Source organism: Lygodium microphyllum, chromosome 20 (genome assembly GCF_053477565.2).
Source record: "Lygodium microphyllum isolate KBCC chromosome 20, Lygodium_microphyllum_v1.1.10, whole genome shotgun sequence".
Lineage (NCBI taxonomy): Eukaryota > Viridiplantae > Streptophyta > Polypodiopsida > Schizaeales > Lygodiaceae > Lygodium > Lygodium microphyllum.
Genome location: NC_141154.1, coordinates 114,865,912 through 114,893,606, shown reverse-complemented (window position 1 = coordinate 114,893,606; position 27,695 = coordinate 114,865,912). Strand labels below are relative to the sequence as shown.

At 44.8% G+C, this 27,695-nt stretch overlaps 1 protein-coding gene across 3 annotated transcripts in view; it reads left to right on the top strand.

Annotated features, from left to right (window-relative positions):
• Positions 1–857: 857 nt before the first annotated feature.
• Positions 858–27,695, top strand: part of UVH6 (RAD3-like DNA-binding helicase protein) — a 66,733-nt gene continuing 39,895 nt past the window's right edge. For 2 of the 3 annotated variants that reach the window (XR_015687562.1, XR_015687563.1), the window contains exons 1-4: positions 858–1,830; positions 2,106–2,188; positions 11,727–12,127; positions 12,460–12,653. Coding sequence is in view for 1 of the 3 variants with exons in the window: in XM_087660874.1 (XP_087517000.1) it covers positions 1,022–1,830; positions 2,106–2,188; positions 11,727–12,127; positions 12,460–12,653 (1,487 nt within the window). In the remaining 2 variants the exon portion in view is untranslated. The remainder of the gene's footprint in view (positions 1,831–2,105; positions 2,189–11,726; positions 12,128–12,459; positions 12,654–27,695) is intronic. The other variant, XM_087660874.1, reaches the window with a different exon arrangement.

Below are 27,695 nucleotides of genomic sequence, written 5' to 3'. Positions count from 1 at the left end.
CCTTAATTGTAAAATTGAAACTCTCAAGATTTTCAAACTCTTAAACTCATTGTTTGCTTGGTCTCATGTCCATGAACCCTTTGATTGAAGGCCTTCAATATAGGAATCCTTCAAGTTTGAACTATTAAGGTTCTCAAACTCTCAAAATTGTCCCTAAGTGTCACCATAAATAGGTAGATGGTCCTTGCACCCTATAACTAAAGGCCTCCAAGACTAACTTAAAAAGAGTTCTTCTTAATTATAAGATTGAAACCCTTAAGATTTTCAAACTTTAAAGCTTGCTATTTACTCGACATTGTGCCCTTGAACTCTTTGATAGAAGTCCCCCAAGATAGGAATTCTTCAAGAATAAAACTCTTTAAGATTTTCAAGCTCTCAAGCTCATCCCTAAGTGTCACTACCATGTTTCTTGTGATTGAAGGTCCTCCATGGCAACTTAAAAGAGTCCTTCAAAGCTCAAAGTTCACACTCTCAAAGTGGCGGAAAGCTGAAACATTGAAGCCCATCATGTGCTTAGGTGCATGGTCCTTATGCCTTGTGACCAAATGCCTCAAATACAACTTAAAAGAGTACTTCAAAGTTCAAGCCCTTAGGTAGATGGTCCTTATATGCTGCAACTGAAGGCCTTGAAGGAAACTTAATATAGTCCTTCAAAGTTTAAGCCTTAAGTAGATGATACATGTAAGCCCTCCCGGACAACTTAAAAGGGTCATTCAAAGTCCAAGCCCTTAGTGAGACTAGTCACTAAAGGCTCGGAAGGCATCGTTAAAGAGTCCCTTCAAATTTCAAGGTCTTTAGTAGACGGTCCCCTATACCCTCTCACCGAAGGCGTTCTAAGTCCTGAGGTAGATGCTCCTTGTATCCTGTGACCGAAGGTCCTTCAAAACAACTTTAAAAGAGTCCCATACAACGCCTTCGGGCCCTCAACTGTAAAACTGAAACTCTCAAGGCATTCAAACTCTGAAGCTCGCTGTCTGTTTGGCATCGTGTCATCTGCTCCTCAATTGGATTGCCCGCCGCCATGAAGTTCAAGATCGAGGGCTTGACAGTCTACTTCCCATACGAGTACATATACCCCGAGCAGCACCAGTACATGGTGGAGCTCAAGCGAGCACTGGATGCCAAGGGCCACTGCCTGCTCGAGATGCCCACGGGCACAGGTAAGACTATCACTCTCCTCTCCCTCATCACCAGCTACCAGCTGGCCCACCCCTCGGGCAAGCTCATCTACTGCACCCGCACGGTCCACGAAATGGAGAAGGTCCTAGATGAGCTCAGAACCCTCCAGGCCTACCAGGAGAAGGAACTTGGCAAGGCTGCGAGAATCCTTGCCCTGGGCCTTAGCTCCAGAAAGAACCTCTGCATCCACCCTGTTGTAAGCGGTGAAGGCTCCCGCGAGAGTGTCGATGCCGGATGTCGGAAACTGACTGCCTCTTGGGTCCGTGCTGCTGCTGTCGACAACCCGGACATCGAACTGTGCCCATTCTATGAAAGTTATGAGAAAAAGGGAGCTGAAGCTCTCCTTCCTTCTGGTGTCTACACACTCCAGGACCTCAGAAGGTTTGGAAAAGACAAGGGTTGGTGCCCTTACTTCTTAGCCAGACACATGATCCAATTTGCCAATGTGGTTGTCTACAACTATCAATACCTACTTGACCCAAAAGTGTCTGGTATTATCTCACGTGAGATGGAGAAGGAGTGTGTGGTAGTGTTTGATGAGGCACACAACATTGACAATGTATGCATTGAAGCTCTCAGTGTGAACATACGCCAGCAGACTGTGGATGGAACAACACGCAATCTCAACAAAATCTCACAAACAATTGAGAAGTAAGTTTCTTGTGACCAAGCATCCATTGGTTGAACCCATTTATCTTAACAAAGGCAAGAATTTGGCTGCTGTTTACTGAAAGGATGATGAATAAGCTCACAGTTTTCATAGCAGTAGGGCTAGTTTATTTGTGAAGTTCAAACTATCCATTAAAAAAGGAAAGAAAAGATGTAATATTCATTGTATAGTTGGGAAATGCTGATGTGCATGAATTTTTTTGGTTGTTTGTGCGGTTCATTGAAGCAACTTATGGGTTGCATGGATGATTGAGAAGGTTCAAGGCAACAGATGCCAACAGGCTGCGGCAGGAATATAACAGGCTTGTCGAAGGGTTGGCCCAACAAGGAAACTTACCTGGTATGAGCAAGTACCTTTTTTTCCTATATTTTGCTGTCATAAGCTATTTACAAGAGACGGGACACTTATGCACAAGAAAGCCTTGAATTGCAATTGAGAGAATGTTATGGTATCCTCATATATTAAAGCAAATGGTTGATGTTTGAAGACATGATATTCTTCAAGCTTCCTACAGGGTCCAAGTCTGGAATGCAGGGCTTAGCTGTTTAGTTGAGAAGGACTTGAATGCTGTTGCTGTGGCCTATATATGTGCTTCTTTGCTTTTCTGGAGAACTGCATGACTTTGGAGCAACCTGTGACAGCTCTGTGAGCAGCAATGGTCCTTATCCATAAACTGAGCTTTGGGACTAAATCTATCACAGCTAAACTCTAATGAGAAGGGACTATGCTCGAAAGTTTGAACTGATTACGAGCGAAATATAGTCCTCTGAGCAGGGGGATGATGGTGGACCGCACTAGAGGGCAGTCCTTAGGGGTTGTCCATGATCAAGATATGCTGTAATCTCTCAAGAATGATAAATGCTATTAAGACGACTGCTGGGTAGTCAAATGGGGGAGAAAACACAACGATGTCTGTTGCTGAAGAATAATTGTCCACCGAACGCAAGAATAGGAGGGCTGCAAATTGGTTGACCACATAGAGAATGACATCACCAATTATCAGGGAGTCTCCAGGATGCAGAACACAGGTGCAAACTGGCTGTAGCAGATCTCAGTTGGCTGGCACTATTTACAGCACACCCTCCGAATCAGCAAAACATAGGTGTAAACCAGCTGAAAAAGGCCGCAATCTACATGCTGGAGTTGCCAGTCTAGCAAAATGGAGAGCTAATGCAGAGAGGATGTTGTGGACAGCAGGGTGGCCATCTGGGAAATTGAACGCAACAGTGGGAGCTGAGATAATCAGGACGTTAGCTTGATGGAGAGGTGAGAGACTGAAGAATGATCAATGGAATGATTGGGGGGTGGTGAAGAATGACTACAACATACCCTTTTTGTAGGGGATATTGCAGCATTTGTCCTACCATGTGCAATAAGTGCCAATAAATATAAATACTTTTTGGGGTTCTTAATGGAGACAAAAAGTTAGAAATTAATACAATACAGTTAAAATTTTAATGCATCTAATCTCTTCGGTTGCTCAATGGGTGAACCTTTCCATAGTTGAGACATTTGATTGGGTATCTTGATAGCCTAGACATTCATGGTTTCGATCTGCAACGTATTGTAGACATCGACATTTGCTATTTCCATGATAGCTATTTCCTATTTAGTATACTGCCGATATAGTGTCCCTACCTTAGACTTGTAGGTTGTACCATTCATGGAGCCACTCCCATACTTCCTTCATTGGGCAGTGGGGTGACTGGCCCTGTTTTCACTGACTCTTATCTGGAATTTGTTCCCACAACTTGCACTTTGGGAGGCTGGTTGCAGCATAAGACACATTTTCTATTGAGAATCACCACATCAGTTGATATCTGCTAGTCCGCCACGATTGGAGAGCTTAGTGAGTCTTGCTAGAAGTCATTTATGTCGTGCACAGTCATCTCCTGCGTGTGAGCCTTAGTATGAGTTAGACGGGGACATTAAGAGCTCTGACATTCTATATGTTTGTGTCTGTTGTGTTGTGTTTTGATGGAGGAGGAAGCTCTTTCTAGAGCATGCATTCCTTTCTAGTTAGTTTTTAGTGTGTTCACACTGGCTGAGATGATTTTCCAGCTCAGTATGCTTATTTTTCAGTGGGCTGGAGGCTGTGTTTGCTCTGGCAGATGACGGCGACCAGCTGTCTATTTGTGATCAGCATTTCTTCATTATTTTATTGCTGATGATCAGGTCAGCCAGCATTTTTGGGTCCAGATTCATGCAGTTGGCCAGTTTTTGGCATATTCATTTATTTATAGCTGACCTTCAGTCGCTGATCACATCATTCTTTTGTAGATTCAGCACTCTTTGACAAACGGTGGCTCTCCTTTGTCATCTGATGCTTCCTTCTGTTGATTTGGTGCCTTCATTGATGCTTTGGGCTGCGTGCATTCAGCATTCTTTTGGAGTTCAGTGCAGATTTTTTAATTCCATTCTCTTCTTTCATTGTAATCTTTCTCTTCCCTTCTCTCTCTGTGTTTATGTTTTTTTGTTGCACATTCTCATAGGTCTATCCTTTTGTCTTGTAGCACATTCACAAACTCACCACTTTGTGTTGTGCTTAGATGAGTGTCATTAGGTTGGACTTTCGGCTTCAGTTTTAGAGGCTTGATTTTTAGCTTGGGAGACTTTGTTTGGACCATCTTATGTTGGACATCTCTTTTTTGTACCTATTGGCTCTAGTTTTGGGAGTTCTATGTTTATGCCTTATGAGGGTAGATTATCTTTGACTTATACACACTCTATGGTTATGAAGGTTTCAACTTGGATTTGGACTTGGATAGCCAATATATGCAACTTCATCAACATACACTCTTGCTTGATGGCTCTATTTAGTAGTCAAAAGTCCTCTTTATAGGGCTATAGGTAGGACTTCAAAGTGGGATTTGTAGCGGAGATTTTTATGAGTGAGCAAGTGAGTGAGTTTGATGGATGTCTACTCGGTAGGCTTTTGGGATTATCTCTAGGGAGGAGTAGTTTTCTATGGTTATTGCTCATCCTCCAACTATTTCTATTCTTATTGACCAATCGGATACATATGTTTCACACATGGCTTAAGTTTTGTACCTTGAGCCATTGGCTAGTGGAAGTTTCAATTGGTGGTGATTACCAAGACTAGTTTGAGCCTCTTCTTAAGGTGATTTGTGATATATAGTGTGATAATGGATGTTGATTGAAGAGTTTATTGAAGATTGGTTTTATGGATGCCCCCTCAAGCGGTGAGATGCATCAATGTTCAGCCTTGCCCATGGTACATGATGAATCAGTGTGAGTCGTGCCATGATTATAGTGCTAGAGCAATTGTATTAGTGCCTGTTTGTGAACCAATTAGCTTTGTGATGGCTTGAAAATTGTAGCCAAAGAGCCAATGTCTCATACTAGAATTGGTCAGCTAGACGTAAAGCTAGAGCCATAGTGCATGTGCCTTTGTCAAGATTGATTAGCCTCTTTGCCTTGTGTATCTTGACCCTCCTCTTCTTTAGATGTAGCAACTTCGAACAAATTTGGTTTATTGGCATGTTGGACGTGGGCCCATCTTTATTATATGGGTGCAAGGAGGCGAGCATGATTACCTCATCCTCTTATGGAGTTAGCTAATGCACTTTGAACTAATTGAGTGGCTTGACTTATCCTTCTTTCTAATTGACATGAATTAAAATATTTATTTCCAGGTACTTCCAAGTTTTGGCTTTGACTCATCATCTTTACTTGACAATGCTCGACTTTCTTTGGAGATCATCTTTGGAGCATTTGATTTTGGTGCTTGATCAGGAGAGCTCAACCTTTGACCAGGGTAGTAGAGGGTGGGCTATTCCAGCTCATAACCCTTGCATCAATAGCAGAGTCATATTCAGATGTAGGTGTTGATGCTCTATGGCATCATTGGTTTGTAGTATCTTCACCTTGTTGGGTAGTTGGATCATTTGGTTGAGGTTTACTGAAACCAGCCTTCCTCCTTGGATAGGGTGGTAAATAACCTGATTAAGCACTATTTACAGCAATTAACAAACTCACAAAACTGAAATGCACACTTTACCATATAATCTTGGACATTGGACACCCTATTGGCCCCAAAACTGGTGCCCCTTTGAGCATTTATTCAACTTAATTGAAGAAGAAGAAGATGTACAATGGGATTCTCCCAATCCCTTTCGGTACTCCAACTTCCCTTGGTGTCAGAGTGAAGCAATGCGCTCCTCATCCGAAGAAGAATCCTCAAGAGACACAGGCTCGAGAGGAACAGTTGCTAGGGCATAGCTATCATCGGGATCTCCAAGTACAGGGTGATCCTTACCCCCCTTTGGGGCTGGAATCTCCACGAACCGAACATCACGACTTGTGTAGACATCCTGCTTAACAGGATCATATAATCGGTAGCCTTGAGATTGCAAGCTATAGCCCATAAACACCTGTCTTTTGGAAGTCACTTTAAATTTGTCATGCTATATCTTCGAGATGTGAACATAAGCATCGCATTCAAAAATCCTAAAACAAGAAACATTAGGCTTGGATCCAAAGTACGCCTCAAAAGGTGTCATTCCAACAACAATGGAAGTAGAAGAAGGATTTAAGGATGTGAACTGAAGTAGCCACAGCCTTAGCCCATCGACACTGAGGTGTTTGACGATGCTCCGTCATAGTATGGGCCATCGTGATCACAATGCGATTCTTCCGCTCCAAAATGCCATTCTCCTGAGGGGTGTTTGTATTGGCAAACTCCTGGTGTATGCCATGATATGCACAAAATTGAGCAAACTCATTAGAAACAAATTCTTCTCCCTTATCTGATCGTAAAGTCTTCAGCTTCCACCCTGATCGATTCTCCTCAAAGAGCAACCAATCCTTGAAGTTGGAGAAAGCCTCCAACTTTAGCTTGAAGAAATAGGCCCATGTCATCCTGTTGTAATCATCTACAATGAGCATGAAATACAAACTCCCTGAAGGGATTTCGTCCTCATCGGTCCACAAAGATCGGTGGAAACAAGCTTCAAGGGTGCTGAAGACCGTCTCGAAGCCAGGAAGCCTTGCTGGAAATAACATAATGAGTCTACTTCTCATGGATGCAGGATGCACAAGGTTGCTAACTCACCACAATTTTGGGCATATCTCGAATAAATTGGTCCTTAGACGCCTTCCGAAGGTATTCATAATTGAGGTAACCAAACTGAGTATGCCAAAGCTGGGATTGTGTTTGAGAGGTAAGAAGACGAGAAGTCAAGGCAAAAGAAGATCACAACTTGTAGATTCCATTCTCCTCATAACCTGGAAGATAGAACCGCTCTCGATCCTCGATCAAGAATTCAAAAAGAATCCACATCAAACTCGACCAAAAGGCCGAGGGCACAAATCTTGTGCATCGAGAGAAGATGATACCCCAAAGCTGACACATAAAGTACCTCAGATGCATGGGCACCACCATGCCCATCTGGAATAAGATGCATATTACTCCGTCCTTGAATAGGAATGGACGAACTATCTCCAATAAGCATTTGTCCATGAGAAGGCTGCAAATGAGTAACACGTGCTAAAGGAGGAGTCATGTGCCTAGAGGCACCACTGTCAACAATCCACTCTCGAGTAAATGGGGTAGTCAATGCAGCATCCGAAGCCAGCATAGTCGAATCCTCAACTACCTCTAAATGGAGGAAAGCAAGTGATGAGGGAGCACTCACTGCTTCGGAATCGTTTGAAGATTTCTCCTTCTTCTCTTTTTCGCGGCAATCTTCTTCGAGTGACGTGTTTTGCCACAAATGTGACAAGTAGACTCCTTGTTCTTTGTCCTTCTTCGATTTGTCTTCCTTCTTCTCCTTTTGATCCTTTCCCTTCTTCTAAGGGGATTGACCAACCAAAGCTTTAGATTTCGAAGCATTGGTTTCTTTAAGTTGCTCCTCTTAGTCCAAGACCATAGGAACCAACTCTTCCCATCGAAGAGTCTCAGATTGCCTTGAAGCAATCAAGGCGGAATAAAAACCACTAAAGCGAGGTGGTAACTGTGAAAGGAGAGTTATCGCCATTTCTTCAGAAGTGATCACCTTCCCTGCGTTTTGAACCTACATCTGAAGCTGCCTTAGCTTGTTGATATGCTTCCGCATGGATGATGACTTGTTGACACTCATAGTCCTCATTTGCACTTTCAAAGACACATGCTTCATGATGGTCATCCGATTATACATTTGATTCAACTCTAGCCATATCTCCCTCGCCATCGTCAAATGCTCTATGTGAGAGAGAACAGTTGTAGTATATGAGAAAAATAAAAATGAGTGAATGTGGGCATTTTTTATCCCAATGTGCTTGAGCCTTTGCCAACTCCACCTTCTCACTGGACGAGAGTCTGGACTCATCTCGCGAAGGATGGTTGATAGCCTCCGTAACAAGCTCCGCCAAATCATAGGACTCCAATATGGCAAGCATCATAACCTGTCAGATGCGATAGTTCTCACCATTGAGCTTTTGATCTGAAGGAAGAGCCGGTAGGACGGGCACATTCCGGTCCATGATCGGTTGAAACTCTGTCTCAGCCTCAAAAGACATCTTCACCTACAATGCCTGTACAAAACACAAAAAGCAGCTCCCTCTGACTGTGAAAATATAGTCTGCTAGGGTTGAGGTTCGTGTTCCTTGTTCATTCGCTGGAGGCGATGAAAAGGTAAAATCTGTACTTGAAGGCAAAAAACACAGCCTTCTCCTTTCTCTAACAGTAAAAAAACAACAATAGCTAAAGCAAAACTTCTCTTTTCTCACACGCCCACGCTCGCCTTAGCCTTGTTCTGATGCGCAGCCCAGCTGCTCGCACTTGAATGCTGAAAACACAGCCTTGTGTCGCGTTGAAAACTCCTCTTTAGATAGATCCACCCTAGGTCAGTCCTTCAATACTCTGGTACCATGTCAGAGTGAAGCAACATGGAAGCGAATGACTGTGATAGAGTGAATAGAGAGAGAAGAGAGAGAAAGAGACAGTGATCTGCAGTGAAGAATGCTGTATAAGGATTGAGAATTATATATGGGTGCAAAGAAAACATTTGTGTATGTCTCCACCTCGAGGATCTCAATCTGCATCAGCCCCGAGAACAATCTCCACAATCAGTAGGCTGAAATCTATCAGAGACAATGTGACAAAACTACTGGAAACTCAGCCTTTTAAAGGCTGAAAATAATACCCCGCAAATAACTTGAAATAATCAGGTCGGCTAATGCAGCCGACCGCAATCAGACTGTTCGATTTTGCTGTCACGTGGCAGCCTGCCATGTGGCACTGCTGACATGGCTACAAGAAATGACTCTCAACACCTTGCTGTCCAAAATGACTAGCAAGTCTTCAATCAGATTTGCCCCTTGATACAGGCAGTCAATTGGCCTTCACCTGCTTTGATGGAGATGGAAAATACCCCAAATTTATTGATTCGTTGGTCCCTCCACTTGAATTTGACTAAAAACAGCTTTAGCCCTGTTGAATCCAAGTCTTGGAGCTTCCAATTTTTGGCACGCTTCTTGAGGCTCTTGCTGAACCCTAATTTTTGCTACAAATTAGGGTTTACAGAATAGAAATCTGATATTTCTTAGCCTGTGGTGATCTCAATGTTGTAATCTTTGGAGCAAGGTTGGGAGGTGAGAGAGAATGTTGAGGAGAGAGAAAATTTAGACTTTCTTCAAAGAACTGAAGAAAATTAGTCATTTATTGGTGTTGCCTTGTCTCAACAGGGTGTAGATGCTGTCACTTGCTGTTGATTGTTCTTCTCCTGCCCTTGGCTGTCTCAGAAGGTCCTTCAGTGGCTACAAATCAGACTAACAGCATCTCCTCTCTCTCTCTCTTGCATGCTGAATCCACTCAAATGCCTCTCTCCAACCTCTAAAGGCGTTTTTCAGTCTTGTGTGGGCATTTTTGACAAGTGGCAGCCTTCCCAAATGGTTTTTTCAGCATTATCCATAATTAAATATTATTTTCCAGTCTTTAAATACTAAAATTCAATCTAATAATTATTTTTCTGACTGACCAGTAATTAAATTGGCTAGGCAACTTCCATTCTTGAGTGTCTTTGTGTCATCTTTGACCATCAGATTGGCATTGGGTACCATTAAATATTACTTCTCTAGTGTCACCAACTGACACTTATTGCCAAATGAATGACCTAGGCCAACAAATGGCACTAGATACTACCAAATATCTGTGCAACATAACTTGTAGCAACGTTTGCCTTTGACATCCCGTGATATCCTCAGGTCTCGGGCTAATAAATTTACTCTAACCCTAGTTACACCTCACATGTGCAACATTTACTTAACCATGTGGTAAAAAATTAATTCACATTTTAAGTGAGGTTTTAAAAGTACATGTCCTCATGATATTTACCAATTGTGGTGCTAGTTCATAGGTTCCTTTTTGTATCCTTTGTGGTAGGTAGCACTCCTAGCTTTTTCGTGGAGGCTAACTAGCAATCTTTTCTTGCTTTGTAGAGTGTATCCTTGCCGATTAGTTTGTGCCCATCTGCTCACAGTGTTGTTTTAGGTTCTCTATTTGTTGCTATGCCAAAGGAGGGTTGAATAGGAGAAGACACCATTACTAGCCACCTCTTACACTTCTTGAGTTCAAAGAACCAAAGCTATCGATCACACAAAGGCAATTAATGACATTGGTTTTGAAGATGAAAAGTCAAATCCTCTGTGGTAGACTTTGGGGCTATAGGAAGTGAACTAGGTAGACATGTCCCAAAGGAAGGAACCCTACACTAAGTCGGTGAGGAACATTAGGAGCTCTATCCACTGATGGTCATTTTGGTCTGCTTTGTCTATTTGTGGTCATTGTCCTTTGGGTCCACCCATGCTATTTGGGCCTCAAACATGTTTTGTGCCATTCTTTTAGGTCACGTATCTCTTGTGGGTCATGAGCCTATATTAGGACAGCTTTTCGGCTTGGTGACTTTACCTTAGTCAATCATGCTGTCTTCAATCTTTTCATTTTCAGTATCCTCATTGTCCTGGTTTTCCTCATCGTCATCTTGCTCTTCAGTTTTTCCCCTTCTATTCTGTGATTCCTACTTCTACTCACATTTTGACATGGTATATGATTAGAGAATGATTTTTACCTTTGGGTTCTCCTATCATTTTATTGAGTTGTGCATTGAGGATCTAGCAACTTACAATGTGTGTTAGTTGCTATGGCTGGATAAAACTGAAGATCTTGAGTTGTTGAGGAATAGAGGCTCATCAGTGATAAAGGCAATGGTGCTGGCTCTGGGATCTTTGCCAATAAATTTGGTCTAGATTGACTGGCTCAGGCTCAATCTTGCTTTGGCTCATTCTTAAGACTTATACCAAATATGGGCTTGCTGGTTCTTATACCTTATAGTCAGATATTATAGTCTTGAAAGGGTGCTTCTTTCATTCACTCTAGATGAAGGGATGGCTTAAGCTGGTATATTTGTGGCAGTAGATGAGATCTTCTCACAATTCATGCAAGTTCTTTTTAGGATCAGTGGGAGCTTTTAGACAAGCTAAGCCTTTGTTATGGATGATATTCCTTTTATTTTCTTGTAACCCAACCAAAGGTTCAATATTTGAGGAGTGGAACCCTGGAGTAAAGCTTCCTACCAGATGACTGGTTTTACTGCTATGGGCCTTTAGTTTGTCTTATGGCAGCTGATGCCAGGGCTTTGAGCTGCACGAAGTCTCTTTCTCTTGGTTGTGGAAGTTGGAACTATTGATACTAACGTTTCAGAGTGGTACTATCAACATGAAATTTATGCAAAGGTTAGGCTGCTGTCAAACTAGCCATGTATTTTGCACGTTCTTTTTTAAAAAAAAGTTTGTAGAGGTGCTCCTACTACATATTAGTTGGAAATGCTGTTAATGCTGGTGCATCATGATCCATAATGGATGTTTTGCTGTATTTCAGCCTCAGACAATTGGCTTGCAAACCCTTCTTTGCCAGACGACATATTGAAGGAGGCAGTGCCTGGAAATATCAGGCGGGCTGAGCATTTTGTTGCTTTATTAAGAAGATTGTTACATTATTTGAAAGGCAGGCTTCAGACAGACAAGGTTGAAAGTGAGGGGCCTGCTTCTTTTGTTATGTCCTTGAGCTCTGTAGGAATTGATCAAAAGACGCTGAAGTTTTGCTACGACCGATTGCATTCCCTTATGCTCACACTTGAGATAACAGATACTGATGAATTTCTGCATGTACAAACTCTCTGTAATTTTGCCACATTGGTTGGAACGTATACTCGGGGATTTTCCATCATTATTGAGCCCTTTGATGAGCGAATGCCACATATTCCAGATCCAGTCTTGCAGGTATTCTTCTTTTCTTGTAGGTTTCTTTATGGCGTAGAGTTGGATGGTTGTATAGTCTTAAACATAGACAACTGTCGGGTCATTGGCAAGGACTTCGTGAATGCATAGGGGTTGAGCTTGAAGTATAGTTGCCTGTAATCTATGATGAGCTAAAGGAATGTGCTTCCCTTAAGTGTAGTCTCTGTTTGATTTCTAGTTTTGCCTGGGCAATGAACAGTTATTTGAGAAAGCTATATGCACAACTATCTGAAGATTGGTTGCTTTTCTAAAAAGAATTTTGAATGGCTTGTTAATCCTGAGCTGATTGTGATGTTACTTTTACTGGCTTACAGCTTAGCTGCCTTGATGCATCTCTCGCAATCAAGCCAGTTTTTGAGCGGTTTCAGTCTGTCATCATAACGTCAGGGACGCTGAGTCCAATAGATTTGTACCCAAAGCTTTTGAACTTCAACCCTGTGATTATACAAAGTTTTACAATGTCTTTGACAAGAGATTGTTTATGTCCCATGGTTCTTACACGTGGCAGGTAAGCTGATACTAAAACTTCTTTGCAAACTCTGAGCCTGATAATGATTTGGAAGCTGTAATGATTCTAGTTTGAAACTGCATTAGAAGGTATTGTCTGCAATGGTGGCACTGTGCTTTAACTTTCATTTTGGAAAAACATGATATTTGTAGGCCAAAGCAATTTTTGAAATTCGTAGATTCTAACAATCATTTGTTTACAAGCTGAAATTTAAAGTAGTTTTGGAAAATTCATAGATATTACTAATCATGCTGTTTTGGATATGTGCAAATATACTCTTAAGCAGTAATTAAAAGCACGGAGTCTTGGTTGGTTGTTTTGATAGGGTAACTGGAAAGCTATCAGTGCTCCATGTAGGATGCCTATCATGTGATGCTTTTCCACCACTTTTTGTGTTTATTGCCTTCATTTGCATGCATGTTTTTCAGCATTCATTTCATTGTATCCTACTTCGGTGCGCATTTGACAATGAATTCCTAGGTATTGTGTTTTGTGAATGCTTTTTGTAATGGTTGACATAGCCAACTCTTGAAGGAAACATCCGTGAGTTCCTTAGCTACTAGTAAGCTATCATGTGATACATGTGACATCACATGATTTCATTTCGCTAACATGTCATCACACTTTGACTTGCACATGAGATACAAGTGAGTCATCATCATTAATCCCATGTAGAAACCTCTTTGTATGACACAATGTGTCACATCAAAGCGCATGCCGCTCACATACATTGCATCATTCTCTTTGTCACTACATTGTCAGGGATAAGACACCATGTGGAGGTTTTTGTCTCACTAGTTCCATCCATTTTAGAGATACCAGACCGAAATTATCACAATTTTGTATTTGTGACTCCCCAATGATATGATTAAGATGGATTGAATTCAAGGGATCTCTTGCAAATGTGCATATGTGGAATTCACTAACGTTGTGAAATAATTTCTACTGTACAATGATGGTCATCACTGAGTATCAAAGTCTGACATATTGAGATGTCATCTATGATGGCAAGATGTGATCTATGATGATGGTGATATATAGTGCCAATAGAAACTACAAAGGTATGCTGCACACAATATAGAGAGTGGGGGAATCTATAGATTTGCTATCCCCATCCAATGGGGATCGGGGGGTAGAGTATGTCATACATCCTTGAGGAGATGGTGTAAGGGTAGTGTCTAGTTTGATCTCCCATCTTTGCTAGGTATTGGTGGTCATGGTGTTGGCGGATCTCCATTATCTCTCTTTGGTATAGCCTTTCCGTTTGGTACCCTAGTCTCCATGGTTGGTGTGCTGCTCTGATCTTCTCAACTTTTTGGACTCATCCCCCTCTATGCCGGTACTCTGTGTGTGGTCATTGTTGTTCGGAAGAAGTTGGTTGTGGCTGCTTGTCTCCCCTATGTGTCGTGCCATCATGTAATAGTGATGTACAAAGTTTTTAGATCTCGATCATGAAGTGGCCTAGTCGGTGCTGATCTGGTGACTCCTCAATGGATCTGAGAGAAAAGTAATCCCTGAAAAGTGTGGGGTATTTGCTGCGAACCATATTGTAGGCTCAATATTTGCATACATACTACTCCTCGCTCTCTATCTCCACCGAACACAGTTTTGAGCTCTGCTTTGCCCAGGGGATAGGAGCTGCTCTCCCTATTGTGATCTCAAGCTGATGGGATGAGACCCTTGTTAGAGAGTCATTTCCTGGACAGTAGTGTGCGGAACAGTATGGCCAGAGTGCTACATCAGCAGAGCAGGAGCCACGTCAGCTGCTGCAGATGCCACGTGGCAGCAGACTGTTCAGTCGGACAGAGGCTGATCAGTCGGAGAGTTTTTTAGCATTATTTTATGCAGTTGGCTGCATTTACTGCAGCCGACCTGATGCTGGGCACTATTTTTCCTTGGCTATTTATAGCCAGTTTGTGGCACACTCTCAGTCATTCACAAGTACTCTCTGCAGTTCGTGGAGATCAGATTGTGATCAGGCCTTGCTGTCCTCGAGGTGTGCACGTGGGGTGACATCGTAGAGGAGGACATACGCAGATATTTTCTCTGCACCCGTGTATATTTCTGCATTCCTATACAGCATACTACACTGCAGGTTTTTTTGCGTTTAACTGTCTCCTCTCTCTCTCTCTTCTCTCTATGTTCACTTTCTCTCAGTCTTGGTCCCACGTTTCCGCATAGTTGCACTCTGACATGATATCAGAGCGGTGAAATCGGACTGATTGATTGAAGAACCTACCTGCAGAGGAGATTTTAGGGCGACACAAGGCTACGTTTTCAGCATTCGAGGGTGAGTGGGAGGGCTGCGCATCGGAACAAGGCTGAAGCGAGTGTGGGCGTGCAGGAAAGGAGTCTAGTTGGTGAATTTGCTACAGGTTATTGCTGTTTGAAGGAGAGAAAGGCTGTGTTTTAGGTCTCTCACTGCAGATTTACCTTTTCGTCGCCTCCGGTAGTCGAAGAAAGTTCGGGAAGCATAGAAAAGAGCCCTAATAGGCTGTGTTTACACAGTCAAAGGGGGATTGATTTTGCGTTTGTGCAGGCATTGCAGGTGAACATGTCTACAGAGACTGACTTGGAGTTCCAGGCGATCATGGACAGGAAGGTTCAAGGTGCCTGTTCTACCGGCTCTTCCATTAGATTAAAAGCTTGATGGTGACAATTACTGCATTTGGCGTGTGATGATGTCGGCCATTCTGGAGTCTTATGATTTGGCAGAGCTTGTGATGGAGGAGATTAACCAGCCCTCGGTGCGGAGTTGACTAAGGCCCAGTCTAATTGGGACAAATTGAATGCTAGGATTCGTTCTTTTCTTTCTCTCTCTTGTACTATAGCCATGATAGCTCACATTGAGTACTTGACAACGGCTCAAGAGATATGATTGGAGCTCGACCAGATGTATAACCAGATGACCCTGATGACGAGGGTTTCTTTGGAGGTGCAAACGTGGACCTTGATCGTGAATAAGTCTTCTTCGCTTCGGGAATACATCAACAAGCTTCAGCAACTTTAGATGCAGGTTCAAAATGCGGGGAAGCCTATTTCCTCCGAAGACATGGTGATTGCTTTATTGTCCTAGTTGCCGCCACGATTTGGTACCTTTAATTCTGCTCTTATTGCATCAGAGCGGGAGTCGACTCTTTGGTGGGAAGAGCTGGTTCCTATGGTCTTGGACCAAGAGGAACAATTGAAGGGACAGAATGCTTCCAAATCGGAGGCTTTGGTTGGCCAAGCCTCTCAGAAGAAGGGGAAGGATCAAAAGAAGAAGAAGGAGGACAATAAATCTAAGAAGGATAAGGAGAAGGAATCGACCTACCATATTTGTGGTAAGACTGGTCATTGAAAGAAGGATTGCTCTAACAAAGATAAGGACACCAAGAAGAAGGACCCGAAGGATTCTGGAGCGGTGGTTGCACCCTTATCAACTGCTTTTCTACACTTAGTGGTCATTGAGGACCCTATACCGAAGACTTCTGATGGTGTGATGATAGCTTCCCAGGCTCAAGAGCGGATCATGGATAGTGGTGTCTCATGGCACATGACTCCTTCTCTCATTGGTGTTGCCCATTTGTGACCTTCGTGTGGGCAGATTCTCATTGGAGACAGCTCTTCTATGTTTATTGTTGTACGGAGTGAGATGCAAGTGATTCCAAATGGACGTGGTGGTGCCCGCATTTCCGAGGTGTTGCATGTACGAGGCTTGGGGTATCATTTGCTTTCGGTCCATAAGATTTGTTCTCTTGGTCTCTTGGTGGAGTTTGATAGTGATGCTGTTCGAGTTCTTGATCGTGGATCGAGAAAGGCTCTTTCTTCAGGATATGAGGAGAATGACATCTACATATTGAAGTCTTCTACAGCTCTTACCTCTCTTTTTCTTACCTCTCAGACACAGTCCGAGCTATGGCATGCTCGGTTTGGCCACCTGAACTATGAATACCTTCAGAAGGTGTCCCGAGGATCGTTTGTCCGAGGTTTGTTGAACATAGTGGTGAGCCATCAACCATGTGTCTCGTGCATTCGTTGTAAACTGCATTGGGATGCGATTTCCAACAAAGCTTTGCGGCGGTCTACTTCACCTATGGAGCTTGTATCTACGGATCTTTGTGGCCCAATGAGGACGGAGTCCCTGAAGGGGAGTTTGCACTTAATGTTGATCATAGATGACTAGAGTAGGATGAGATGGACCTATTTCTTGACTTCGAAGTTGGAGGCTTTCTCCCACTTCAAGGATTGGCTTCTCTTTGAGGAGAACCGATCTGACCGGAGATTGAAGACCTTGCGCTTAGACAAGGGTGGTGAATTTGTGTCTAATGAGTTTGCTCGTTTTTGTGCAGATAGGGGCATTTACCAGGAGTTTGCTAACACCAACACTCCTCAAGAGAATGGTATTGTGGAGTGGAAGAACCAAAGTGTGATCGAGATGGCGCGCACCATGATGGAGCATTGACAGACACCTTAGTTTCTATGGGCCGAGGTAGTGGCTACTGCAGTTCACATCCTCAATCAATCTCCCAGTTCGGCCGTTGACAGGATGAGACCTTTTGAGGCTTACTTTGGGACTAAGCTTGATGTCTCTTATTTCTGAATCCTTGGGTGTGACTCCTATGTGTACATCTCAAAGACGCAATGTGACAAGTTCGAGGTGGCTTCTTGACGACAGGTTTTTGTTGGCTACAGCTTCTAGTCCCAAGGTTATCGTCTGTTTGATCCCGTTAGGCGGGATGCCTACACGAGCCGAGATGTGCGGTTTGTGGAAGTTTCGACCACAGAGGGGGGTGAGGAGCATCCCGTCCTTGGAGATCTAGAGGGGAGTTAGGCTTCCGAGACAATTCTTTTGGAGCCAGAGCCTCTTGATGGAGATTGTTCTTCTGATTCAGAGTCTTCCCTTCCAACGGCCATCCCAGTGGAGCTTCCGCCGATCGATGTACCTGAGTCTTCAACAGATGGAGAGTGACGAGGAGAGATCCAGTCTCCTCCTCGTTGGGCCAGTGACACACTCCGAGATTTAGGGATTGAGGGGGTCCTTGAGGAGTGGGAACCGCAAGATGGATTGTGGAGGTCACGGAGAAACTAGGCACATTCTACGGAGCTTGTTTGCTCTAACTATTGTTTGATGACCCGCGTTATGCAGGATCGAGTGCCCACTTCCGTGAAGGACGCTTTGCAGTCTGACCGTTGGCGGAAGGCTATGGAAGCCGAGTTGGAGGCTATTGAGAGGAATGGCACTTTGTTCCTTGTGCCTCGTCCCTCTCATACGAAGGTGACTGGTGTCAAGTGGGTCTTCAAGACCAAGTACCTTAGCGATGGTTCTTTGGACAAGTACAAGGCTCGTCTTGTTGCTAAAGGCTTTGCTCAACACCTAGGCATTGACTTCCATGATACTTTTGCCCCTACTGCTCGTATGGCAACTATTCGAGTTGTTCTTGCCTTGGCTGGCCATAGGAGATGGCCTGTCTATCAGTTGGATGTGAAGTTGGTCTTTCTCAATGGCGACTTGCAGGAGGAGATCTATGTAGAGTAGCCTCTTGGCTTTGGATCCTCGGATAGGCAAGTTCACAAGTTGAGGAAGGCCTTGTATAGCCTCAAGCAGACTCCGCGTGCATAGAATGAGAAGATTAACTCGTTTCTTCAGTCAAAGTTGGGATATTAGCGCTCCAAGGCCGATCCGTAGCTTTATGTGCACACTTTCGAGGCTGGTTGTGTGTTGTTTGTCTTGTATGTTGATGATTTGATTCTTGCAGGTGACCAGACATGGAAGGTCCAAGAGACCAAGACAACTTTACATCAGACGTTCGAGATGACGGATTTGGGGCTTCTTCATTTCTTCTTGGATCACGAGATTTATCAGTCTCAGAAGGGGATTTTCATCTCTCAACAGAGATACATTCAAGAGCTCTTGGTGACTTTTGAGATGGCGACTTGTCGGACCATTTCTACTCCTATGGATCCGAATTGGAAGGCCACTTCACACTCAAATTCTCCCTTGACGGATGCTTTCTGCTATTGTTAGTTGATTGGATCCTTGATTTGGCTACTCAACACTTGTGTTGATCTTTGTTTTGCTGTGGGTCTTTTGGTGGGGTTCATGAGTGAACTCGAGCAGGTGCATTGACAGGCTGCCCTGCGGATTCTTCGGTATTTGAGGGGGACCTCTGACTTAGGGATTTCTTATCCAGAAGGTACATATGCTTCAGATCTTGTTCTTGCAAGTTGGAGCGACTTGGATTGGGTTGGTGATGTGGACCACCGGTGGTCTACTACCGGCTACTGTTTTACCTTGGGTATAGGTGTTATCTCTTGGAGTAGCAAGAAGCAACCCATGGTAGCCATTTCTTCTACTGAGGCGGAGTATTGGGGCACATCTTCCACCACATGTGAGGTTGTGTGGCTTCAGAAATTGTTGGAGGAGCTTGGCTACCCCCAGACTCGTCCTACTCTTCTGCGGTGCGATAATGAGAGTCGCATTGCCTCGGTACGGAATCTTGTATTCCATGCCCGGACGAAGCACATTGAGATCCAGTATCACTTCATTCGTGAGAAGCTTTTGGATGGGACCATTTGTGAAAAGATGCACGATCTAGAGCATGGCAGTGGGTATGGTGGATTGAAGAGGAAGATTAAGCTCATGATGACATAGACACGACTTGACCTGTTACATAAGTGAATTAGGTTCCAAGATTGAGACTTGGACTCATAAACACAATCTTGTGTATAAGACTGACAATGCCCAAGATACTAACTGAAATGGGAAAGCATCATGATATTGCATTCATCATATATCATAAAGTGGTAGTCAAGTACAATGCTTTATAGTTGTTGGATGGGTAGGAGTTTCCCTTTTTGTGCATATGGATTTAGCCTGCTTGTATGTCCTAAGCCTAGAATCGCCTCATACAAAGAGGCTACAGTAGGTGTGATTGCAAAATATCTCAACACCCTTTCTTAATCACAATCAGAAGGTACAAAGTGTGTAGAGGCTTTTGTTACGAGGACGTGAAGATTTGATACTTTGCTTATGTTTAATTGACATTTGATTAAAGGATCAATTAAATGTGCAATTAAAAGATGCATATGTGTTGCACATGTGAGGTGCAAGCTAATTTTCCCAATTGAAGGCCGAAGGACCTTGTGAAAAATATGGGTGTCAAAGGCAAAAGTTGTAACAAGTTACACTTGTTAGATTCTAGGTGAATTTTGGTGTCAGTTTGCCCCTAGGACCATTAATTGACCATTAAGTGTCAGTGGTGACACTAGGGACTAGGCATTAATTAATGGATTAATGCTTGTCCAAGGGTCAATTAATACATGGGACCACTTTGGGTTGCAAATGGCCTAGCCAATTAATTTTTGGATGGGCAAGGTCATTTTTTTGGGCATAGATTAAGGGATGAATTAATTTTCAGAATTAATTAATTCTGAAAATTAATTAAATGACTGAAAATAGCTGAAAATGGATTAAGAAAGCTGCCACTTGGCAAAACTTTCCCATGCAAGTGGGAGAAAGGCTAAAAAGGGCTGAAGGGAGAGGGAAATCTCGTTTTTTCATTTTGAAGCTGTTGGGAAGAGGTGTTGGACTGTTGCTGCCAGCTTTTGGTGCCATTTCCCAGCCATTGAAGACCATTTTGGCGATGGAGATTGCATATTCTTGACCTTGGGAAGCTGACAATTGCTGCTGATGCACTTTCTCCTGAAGATCACAGTCTCTGATGCTCCTATTGTTGTTGGTGCATCCGTTTGGGGCTGGTACAGCAGGGCAGCAACTGATTTTGATCAGTTCTTTGCGACAAATCTCAGAATTTTCTCTCTCTACAGCATTCTCTCATCTCCTTCAGTCTATGCTCAGCCATTCTTAGCAATTCTTAGCCATTCGGAGGAGATCTCAGCCATTTTTGGTGGGCTGATATGTACTTTCTGTAGTAAACCCTAATTTACAGCAAGAATTAGGGTTTAGCAGCCACCTTGGGATCTGTGCCAGAGATTGAAGGCTCAAGGGACTGAAATCAGCAATTGAAGATTATCAAGGGATTTCAGGAGCCAGCCCATTCCAAATTGATTTGGGGCAGCGTTTGGCCAACCAAGGGTCAAATTGGAGAAGAAGTCCTGGGTGATTCAAGGGGCAAATGACCCAAAAGGCTTGGTGGTCATTTAAGATAGCAAGAGCAATTGGTTAGTAGGAGGAGATTGAAGAATCTCAAGTTGTACTCCTTCCAATTGAATGAAAGCTAAAGAAATACTGCAAGGGGCGTCAATTTTGGGACCAACAAGGTGTCTACTGTTCCAGAATGTTATGGTAAAGTGTGTATTTCATTTTATGTGCATTTATTTATTGTTGCAATTAACTCTTAAATCAGGTTATCACCACCCATTCCAAGAAGGAAGGCTGGTTTCACTTTAGTGAAAGCAACACCTGCAAAGTGTGGGCACACCATAGACATGGCAAAACACCAAAGGTTGTCGCAGAAAAGGCTAAGTGTGGGTACCACAAACATGGTGAACATCTAGAGGCTATAATAGGAGCCTCACAAAGTGTACAGAGGCTATAGTACTAGGCTACATGAGGAGTTTACAAGCTTACGACAGGAGCATTTTGAGCTAGCCAATACAAGGCTAAAAAATTCAGTAAAGAATTGAGTCAAGGATCGTGAGGTCCTTGCGGTTTTCAACATTTCTTTTTACATAGATCTTCAATTCATTATAGGTCTTCTTGTCGGTGTAGTCCAGCTTGCTCTTTTTGATCTTGTACTTATTCTTCACTTTGCTTGCAGCTTCAGTCTTCAAGTCCATGTCCCCCTCGAACAAAGACATCTCATTCTTTGGCATGTTGAGTAGAGTGTTTGGAGCATCTTCAAGTGTTAGAGAGATCATAGCCAGGGCTGCACCAGGGCTGCACAGTCGGACTGTGCAGTCGGACTGCCACGTGGCAGTCCGACTGCCTGCAGCCCAGTCGGTTGCATTTAATGCAGCCGACTTGTCCTATTCTTTGGGCAGATTTCGGCTATTTATACCTGAGGTCTCCAGCAGTCTTCCCGATCATTCTCTGTCGCAGATTACAGACCGGTGCCGTGCAGATCTCTGTCTCTGTTCGCAGATTTCAGACAGCAGACAGTGCAGACTGCAGCAGACTTCGAGGTGGATAGCAGGTCGCATCGTCGAGGTGGAGACACGCAGTCCAGCGCACTGCGCCCGTGTATATCTTTGTATTCAGCATTCTTTATACAGCAGATCTTCAGTGTACACTGTCTCTTTCTCTCCCTTCTCTCTCTGCATTCTCTCTCTCTCAGTCCTACGCTTCCGCACCGCTGCACTCTGACATGGTATCAGAGCAGTGTTTGAGGGCTGACTGAGCGCAGAATCAACCTGAAGAGGAGTTTTCATCGCGACACAAATTTGCGTTTTTTGCGTTTAAGGGCAAACAGGAGGGCTGCGCCTTGGAACAAGGCTGAAACGAGTGTGGGCGCACAGGAAAGGAGTACAGGTGGTGGATTTGCTGCTGTTTACTGCTGTTTGACGCGGAGAAAGTTTGAGTTTTCAACCTAAAAGTGCAGGTTTTGCTTTTTCATCGCCTCCGACGGGTGAAGAAGCTTCGGGACGCTGAAGAGCCTTAGCAAGCTGAGTCTACTCAGTCAGAGGGGGCTGCTTTTGCGTTTGAGAAGGCATTGCAGGTGAAGATGTCTACAGAGATGGACCTGGAGTTCCAGGCGATTATGGACCGGAAGGTGCCTGTCCTACTGGCTCTTCCTACAGATCAGAAGCTCGACGGCGACAACTACCGCATTTGGCGCGTTATGATGTTGGCCATTCTGGAGTCCTATGATTTGGCGGAGTTGGTACAGGAAGATATTGACCGGCCTTCGGTAAGAGATGAGGCCAAACTCTCTTCCGATGCTCGTGCGGAGTTGGCTAGGGCCCAGTCTCATTGGGACAAACTGAATGCCAGGATTCGATCCTTTCTCTTTCTATCATGCACTACAGCCGTGATCGCTCACATCGAGCACTTGACGGTGGCTCGTGAGATATGGCTGGAGCTTGATCAAATGTACAATCGGATGACCCTGATGAAGAGGGTTTCTTTGGAGGTTCAGATGCGGACCTTGTCCGTCAATAAGTCTTCTTCGCTAAGGGAACACATTAACAAGCTAAGGCAGCTACAGATGCAGGTTCAGAATGCGGGGAAGCCGATCTCCTCCGAAGACATGGCGATTACACTCTTGTCCCAGTTGCCGCCACGATTCGGTACATTTTACTCTGCCCTTATTGCTTCGGGGCGAGAGTCTACTCTTCGGTGGGAGGAGTTGGTTCCTATGGTCTTGGACCAAGAGGAACAGTTAAAGGGACAGAATGCTTCCAAGACGGAGGCGTTGACAGGTCAAGCCTCTCAGAAGAAGGGGAAGGACCAAAAGAAGAAGAAGGGGGATAACAAGTCCAAGAAGGACAAGGACAAAGACTCCACATGCCATATTTGTGGAAAGACTGGCCATTGGAAGAAGGATTGCCCTGACAAAGACTCGAAGGACACCAAGAAGAAGGAAACCAAGGATTCTGGAGCGGTGGCTGCACCCTCATCAGCTGCATTTCTACATCTAGTTGTCATTGAGGACGCTTCACCGAATGCTTCTGATGCTGCGATGGCGGCTTCCCAATCTCGAGAGTGGATTATTGATAGTGGTGCCTCACGGCACATGACTCCTTCATCAGATGGTGTTGCCCAGCTGCGACCTTCGCGTGGGCAGGTTCTCATTGGAGACAGCTCTTCAGTTTCTATTGCAGGTCTGGGTAAGATGCAGCTTATTCCGGATGGACGAGGTAGCACCCATACTTCAGAGGTTTTGCATGTACCAGGCTTGGGGTACCATCTCCTTTCAGTCCATAAGATTTGTTCCCTTGGTCTTCTGGTGGAGTTTGACAGTTCTACAGTGCGAGTCCTTGATCGTGAATCGAGGAAGGTTCTATCATCTGGATATGAGGAGAACGGCATTTACAAACTGAAGTCTTCCACTGCCCTCTCCACTCTTCTTCTTACCTCACAGTCACAGTCTGAATTATGGCATGCTAGGTTTGGTCACCTGAACTATGACTATCTTCGGAAGGCGTCACGGGGACAGCTTGTTCGAGGGTTGCCGGATATAGTGGTGAGCCAGCAGCCATGTGTCTCCTGCATAAGGGGGAAGCAGCATAGGGATGCCATTCCCCACACCGCTTCGCGGCGGTCTACTTCACCGATGGAGTTAGTATCTACGGATCTATGTGGCCCTATGAGGAATGAGTCCCTGCGTGGGAGCTCGTACTTCATGCTGATCGTGGATGACTATAGCAGGATGACATGGGCCTACTTTTTGGCACTAAAATCAGAAGCTTTCTCGCACTTCAAGGATTGGCTTCTCTTTGAGGAGAACCGATCAGGCCGGAAGTTGAAGACCTTGCGATCCGACAAGGGAGGTGAATTTGTCTCTAATGAATTTGCTCGGTTTTGTGCAGATAGAGGAATTCACCAGGAGTTTGCCAATACGAATACTCCACAAGAAAATGGTATTCTCGAACGGAAGAACCGCAGTGTGATCGAGATGGCGCGCACCATGATGGAGCACCGACAGACCCCCCAGGTTCTGTGGGCCGAGGCTGTGGCTACTGCAGTCTATATTCTTAATCGATCTCCTACTTCGGCAGTGGACGGGATGACTCCATTTGAGGCGTATTTTGGGTCGAAGCCAGATGTTTCTTACTTTCGGGTCTTTGGGTGTGATGCCTATGTTCACATTCCCAAAACTCACCGTGACAAATTCGAAGCGGCTTCCCGCAAACAGGTATTTGTTGGCTACAGCTCCCAGTCCCAAGGCTACCGACTCTATGATCCCGTCAAACGGGATGTATATACTAGCCGTGATGTGCGGTTTGTGGAGGTTCCGGCTTCTTCAACGGGTGAGGAGCATCCCGTTCTTGGAGATCCAGGGGAGAGTTTGGCTCCTTCTACAGTTCCATTGGAGCCTGTGCCGTTTGATTATGATTCTGTTTCTGACACAGAGTCTCCTGTTCCACCGGATCCTTCTGAGGAGTTACCACTGGTGGACATTCCAGAGTCTTCTACTGATGGAGAACGACGAGGGGAGGTTCGGCCTCCTCCTCGCTGGGCCCGTGACACACTCCGTGATTCAGGGATCGAGGGGGTTCCCGAGGAGTGGGGACCGCAGGATGGTCCGCGGCGGTCACGGAGGCACCAGGCGCATTCTTCGGAGCTTGTGTGCTCCAATTATTGTTTGATGTCCCGAGTTATGCAGGATCAAGAGCCCACCTCCGTGAAGGAGGCTTTACAGTCCGCCCCATGGAAGAAAGCTATGGAAGCTGAGTTGGAGGCTATTGAGAGGAATGGCACTTGGTCACTTGTGCCACGCCCCCCGAAGAAGAAGGTGATTGGAGTCAAGTGGGTCTTCAAGACCAAATATCTCAGTGATGGTACTTTGGATAAGCACAAGGCTCGCCTTGTTGCTAAGGGTTTTGCCCAGCGCCCAGGGATTGACTGTCATGACACCTTTGCCCCTACAGCTCGTATGGCAACCATTAGAGCTGTTCTTGCTTTGGCTGGCCATAGGCGATGGCCTGTTTATCAGCTGGATGTGAAGTCGGCCTTCCTGAATGGTGATTTGAAGGAGGAGATCTACGTTGAGCAGCCTCCTGGCTTTGGTTCTTCGGACGGGAAAGTCTACAGGTTGAAGAAGGCCCTGTATGGTCTCAAGCAGGCCCCGCGAGCTTGGAACGAGAAGATTGATTCGTTCCTCCAGACTCAGTTGGGATATCGGCGGTCCAAGGCCGATCCGCAGCTGTATGTTCACACTTCCGAGGATGGTTGTGTGCTGTTTGTATTATATGTTGATGATTTGATTGTCACAGGTGATGATGCACAGCAGGTCCAGGAGAAAGTCAGCTTTACATCGGACGTTCGAGATGACGGATTTGGGGCTACTCCATTTCTTTTTAGGCCATGAGATTTATCAGTCTCAGAGGGGGATCTTTCTCTCCCAACAGAGATATGTTCAGGAGCTCTTGGTGACTTTTGAGATGGAAGATTGTCGGGCCCTCTCTACTCCTATGGATCCGAACTGGAAGGCCACTTCCCACTCAGCTTCTCCTTTGGCGGATGCTTCCCGCTATCGACAGTTGATAGGGTCTTTGATTTGGCTTCTCAACACCAGGGTTGATCTATGTTTTGCTGTTGGGCTCTTGGCAGGGTTCATGAGTGAACCTAAGACGGTGCATTGGCAGGCTGCTCAGAGGATACTTCGGTATCTGAGGGGGACGTCTGATTTGGGGATTCATTACCCCGTAGGGACAGATGGGTCAGATCTTGTACTTGCAAGTTGGAGCGACTCGGATTGGGCCGATGACGTGGACCACAGGCGGTCTACAACAGGTTACTGCTTTACTTTGGGTGCAGGAGTTATTTCATGGAGTAGCCAGAAGCAGCCCACGGTAGCCCTTTCGTCTACTGAGGCGGAATATCGGGCCGCATCTTCCACCACATGCGAGGTTGTGTGGCTTCGGAGATTGTTGGAGGAACTTGGGTGCCCCCAGACTCGTCCTACATTGCTGCGATGTGACAATGAGAGTTGCATTGCCTTGGCAAGGAACCTTGTTTTTCATGCCCGGACGAAGCACATTGAGATCCAGTACCACTTCATCCGAGAAAAGCTTCTGGATGAGACCATCACTGTGGAGTATTGCAAGACGGAGGACAATCTTGCGGATTTGTTTACGAAGGCGCTTCCTCAGGCTCTACTTCGGCAACATTCCAGATCCCTCAGGCTTCTGCCCTGCCCAGGCTCTGAGAGGGGGTGTTAGAGAGATCATAGCCAGGGCTGCACCAGGGCTGCACAGTCGGACTGCCACGTGGCAGTCCGACTGCCTGCAGCCCAGTCGGCTGCATTTAATGCAGCCGACCTGTCCTATTCTTTGGGCAGATTTCGGCTATTTATACCTGAGGTCTCCAGCAGTCTTCCCGATCATTCTCTGTCGCAGATTACAGACCGGTGCCGTGCAGATCTCTGTCTTTGTTCGCAGATTTCAGACAGCAGACAGTGCAGACTGCAGCAGACTTCGAGGTGGACAGCAGGTCGCATCGTCGAGGTGGAGACACGCAGTCCAGCGCACTGCGCCTGTGTATATCTTTGTATTCAGCATTCTTTATACAGCAGATCTTCAGTGTACACTGTCTCTTTCTCTCCCTTCTCTCTCTGCGTTCTCTCTCTCTCAGTCCTACGCTTCCGCACCGCTGCACTCTGACATCAAGGTCTTTAGATAAGATCATTGATTGCTCTTTGGTGTAGGCAGCTCCAACATTACTTGCAAGTGATGCAAACAAGACTTCTATGTACTGCAAGTGAGCAACAAGAGTAATGTTGCTTTGCATCCGCATTAAGATCTTCTTGTTCGTCATTGTCATGGCCAAGGATCAGTAGCAAATCAACTCCAGAATTCTCAGATTTTATCAGTGGAAGAGCAGATTATAGTGTGTCAAGAGACACAAGTAATGACAGTGTGAGAACACACTATGTAAAGACTATGTGTGAGTTGATGTCGAACTTGAATATTCTTAGATTGGGGTCGTCGATCCTTCGATCTTTCCAGGTCCTTTCCCTCCTTGATTTGATGCTGGGACAGTAGATCAGAGTGGCAATGGGTTGCTCCAGGTGATAGGAGAGAGAGAATGATGAGATTTTTGAGCTTAGGTGAAAATGGCTATGGAGTCATAATTAGGGTTTCTGACAATGGCCTGGTTTTTTTGACATTGCAAGAGCTATACTTGATCATTTTCAAAACTTTTTTAATGGAAATGGAGCTTGTCTCATGAGCTTTCAAAGCCCTATGATTGTTGGTCGAATCGTTGCGCATGTTAGGAGAGAGCGGCCCGAACAGGACTGTGCCTGTTTTTGACAGCGTGACACAAATTCATAAATGCTGAGGCATTGAGCAGCTAATGTCGAGCTCTAACTTGATGGAGAGTTGTGCCCTAACCTAGGAAAGAATCGCCTAGAAGAAATCTTGTTGAGTTATGAC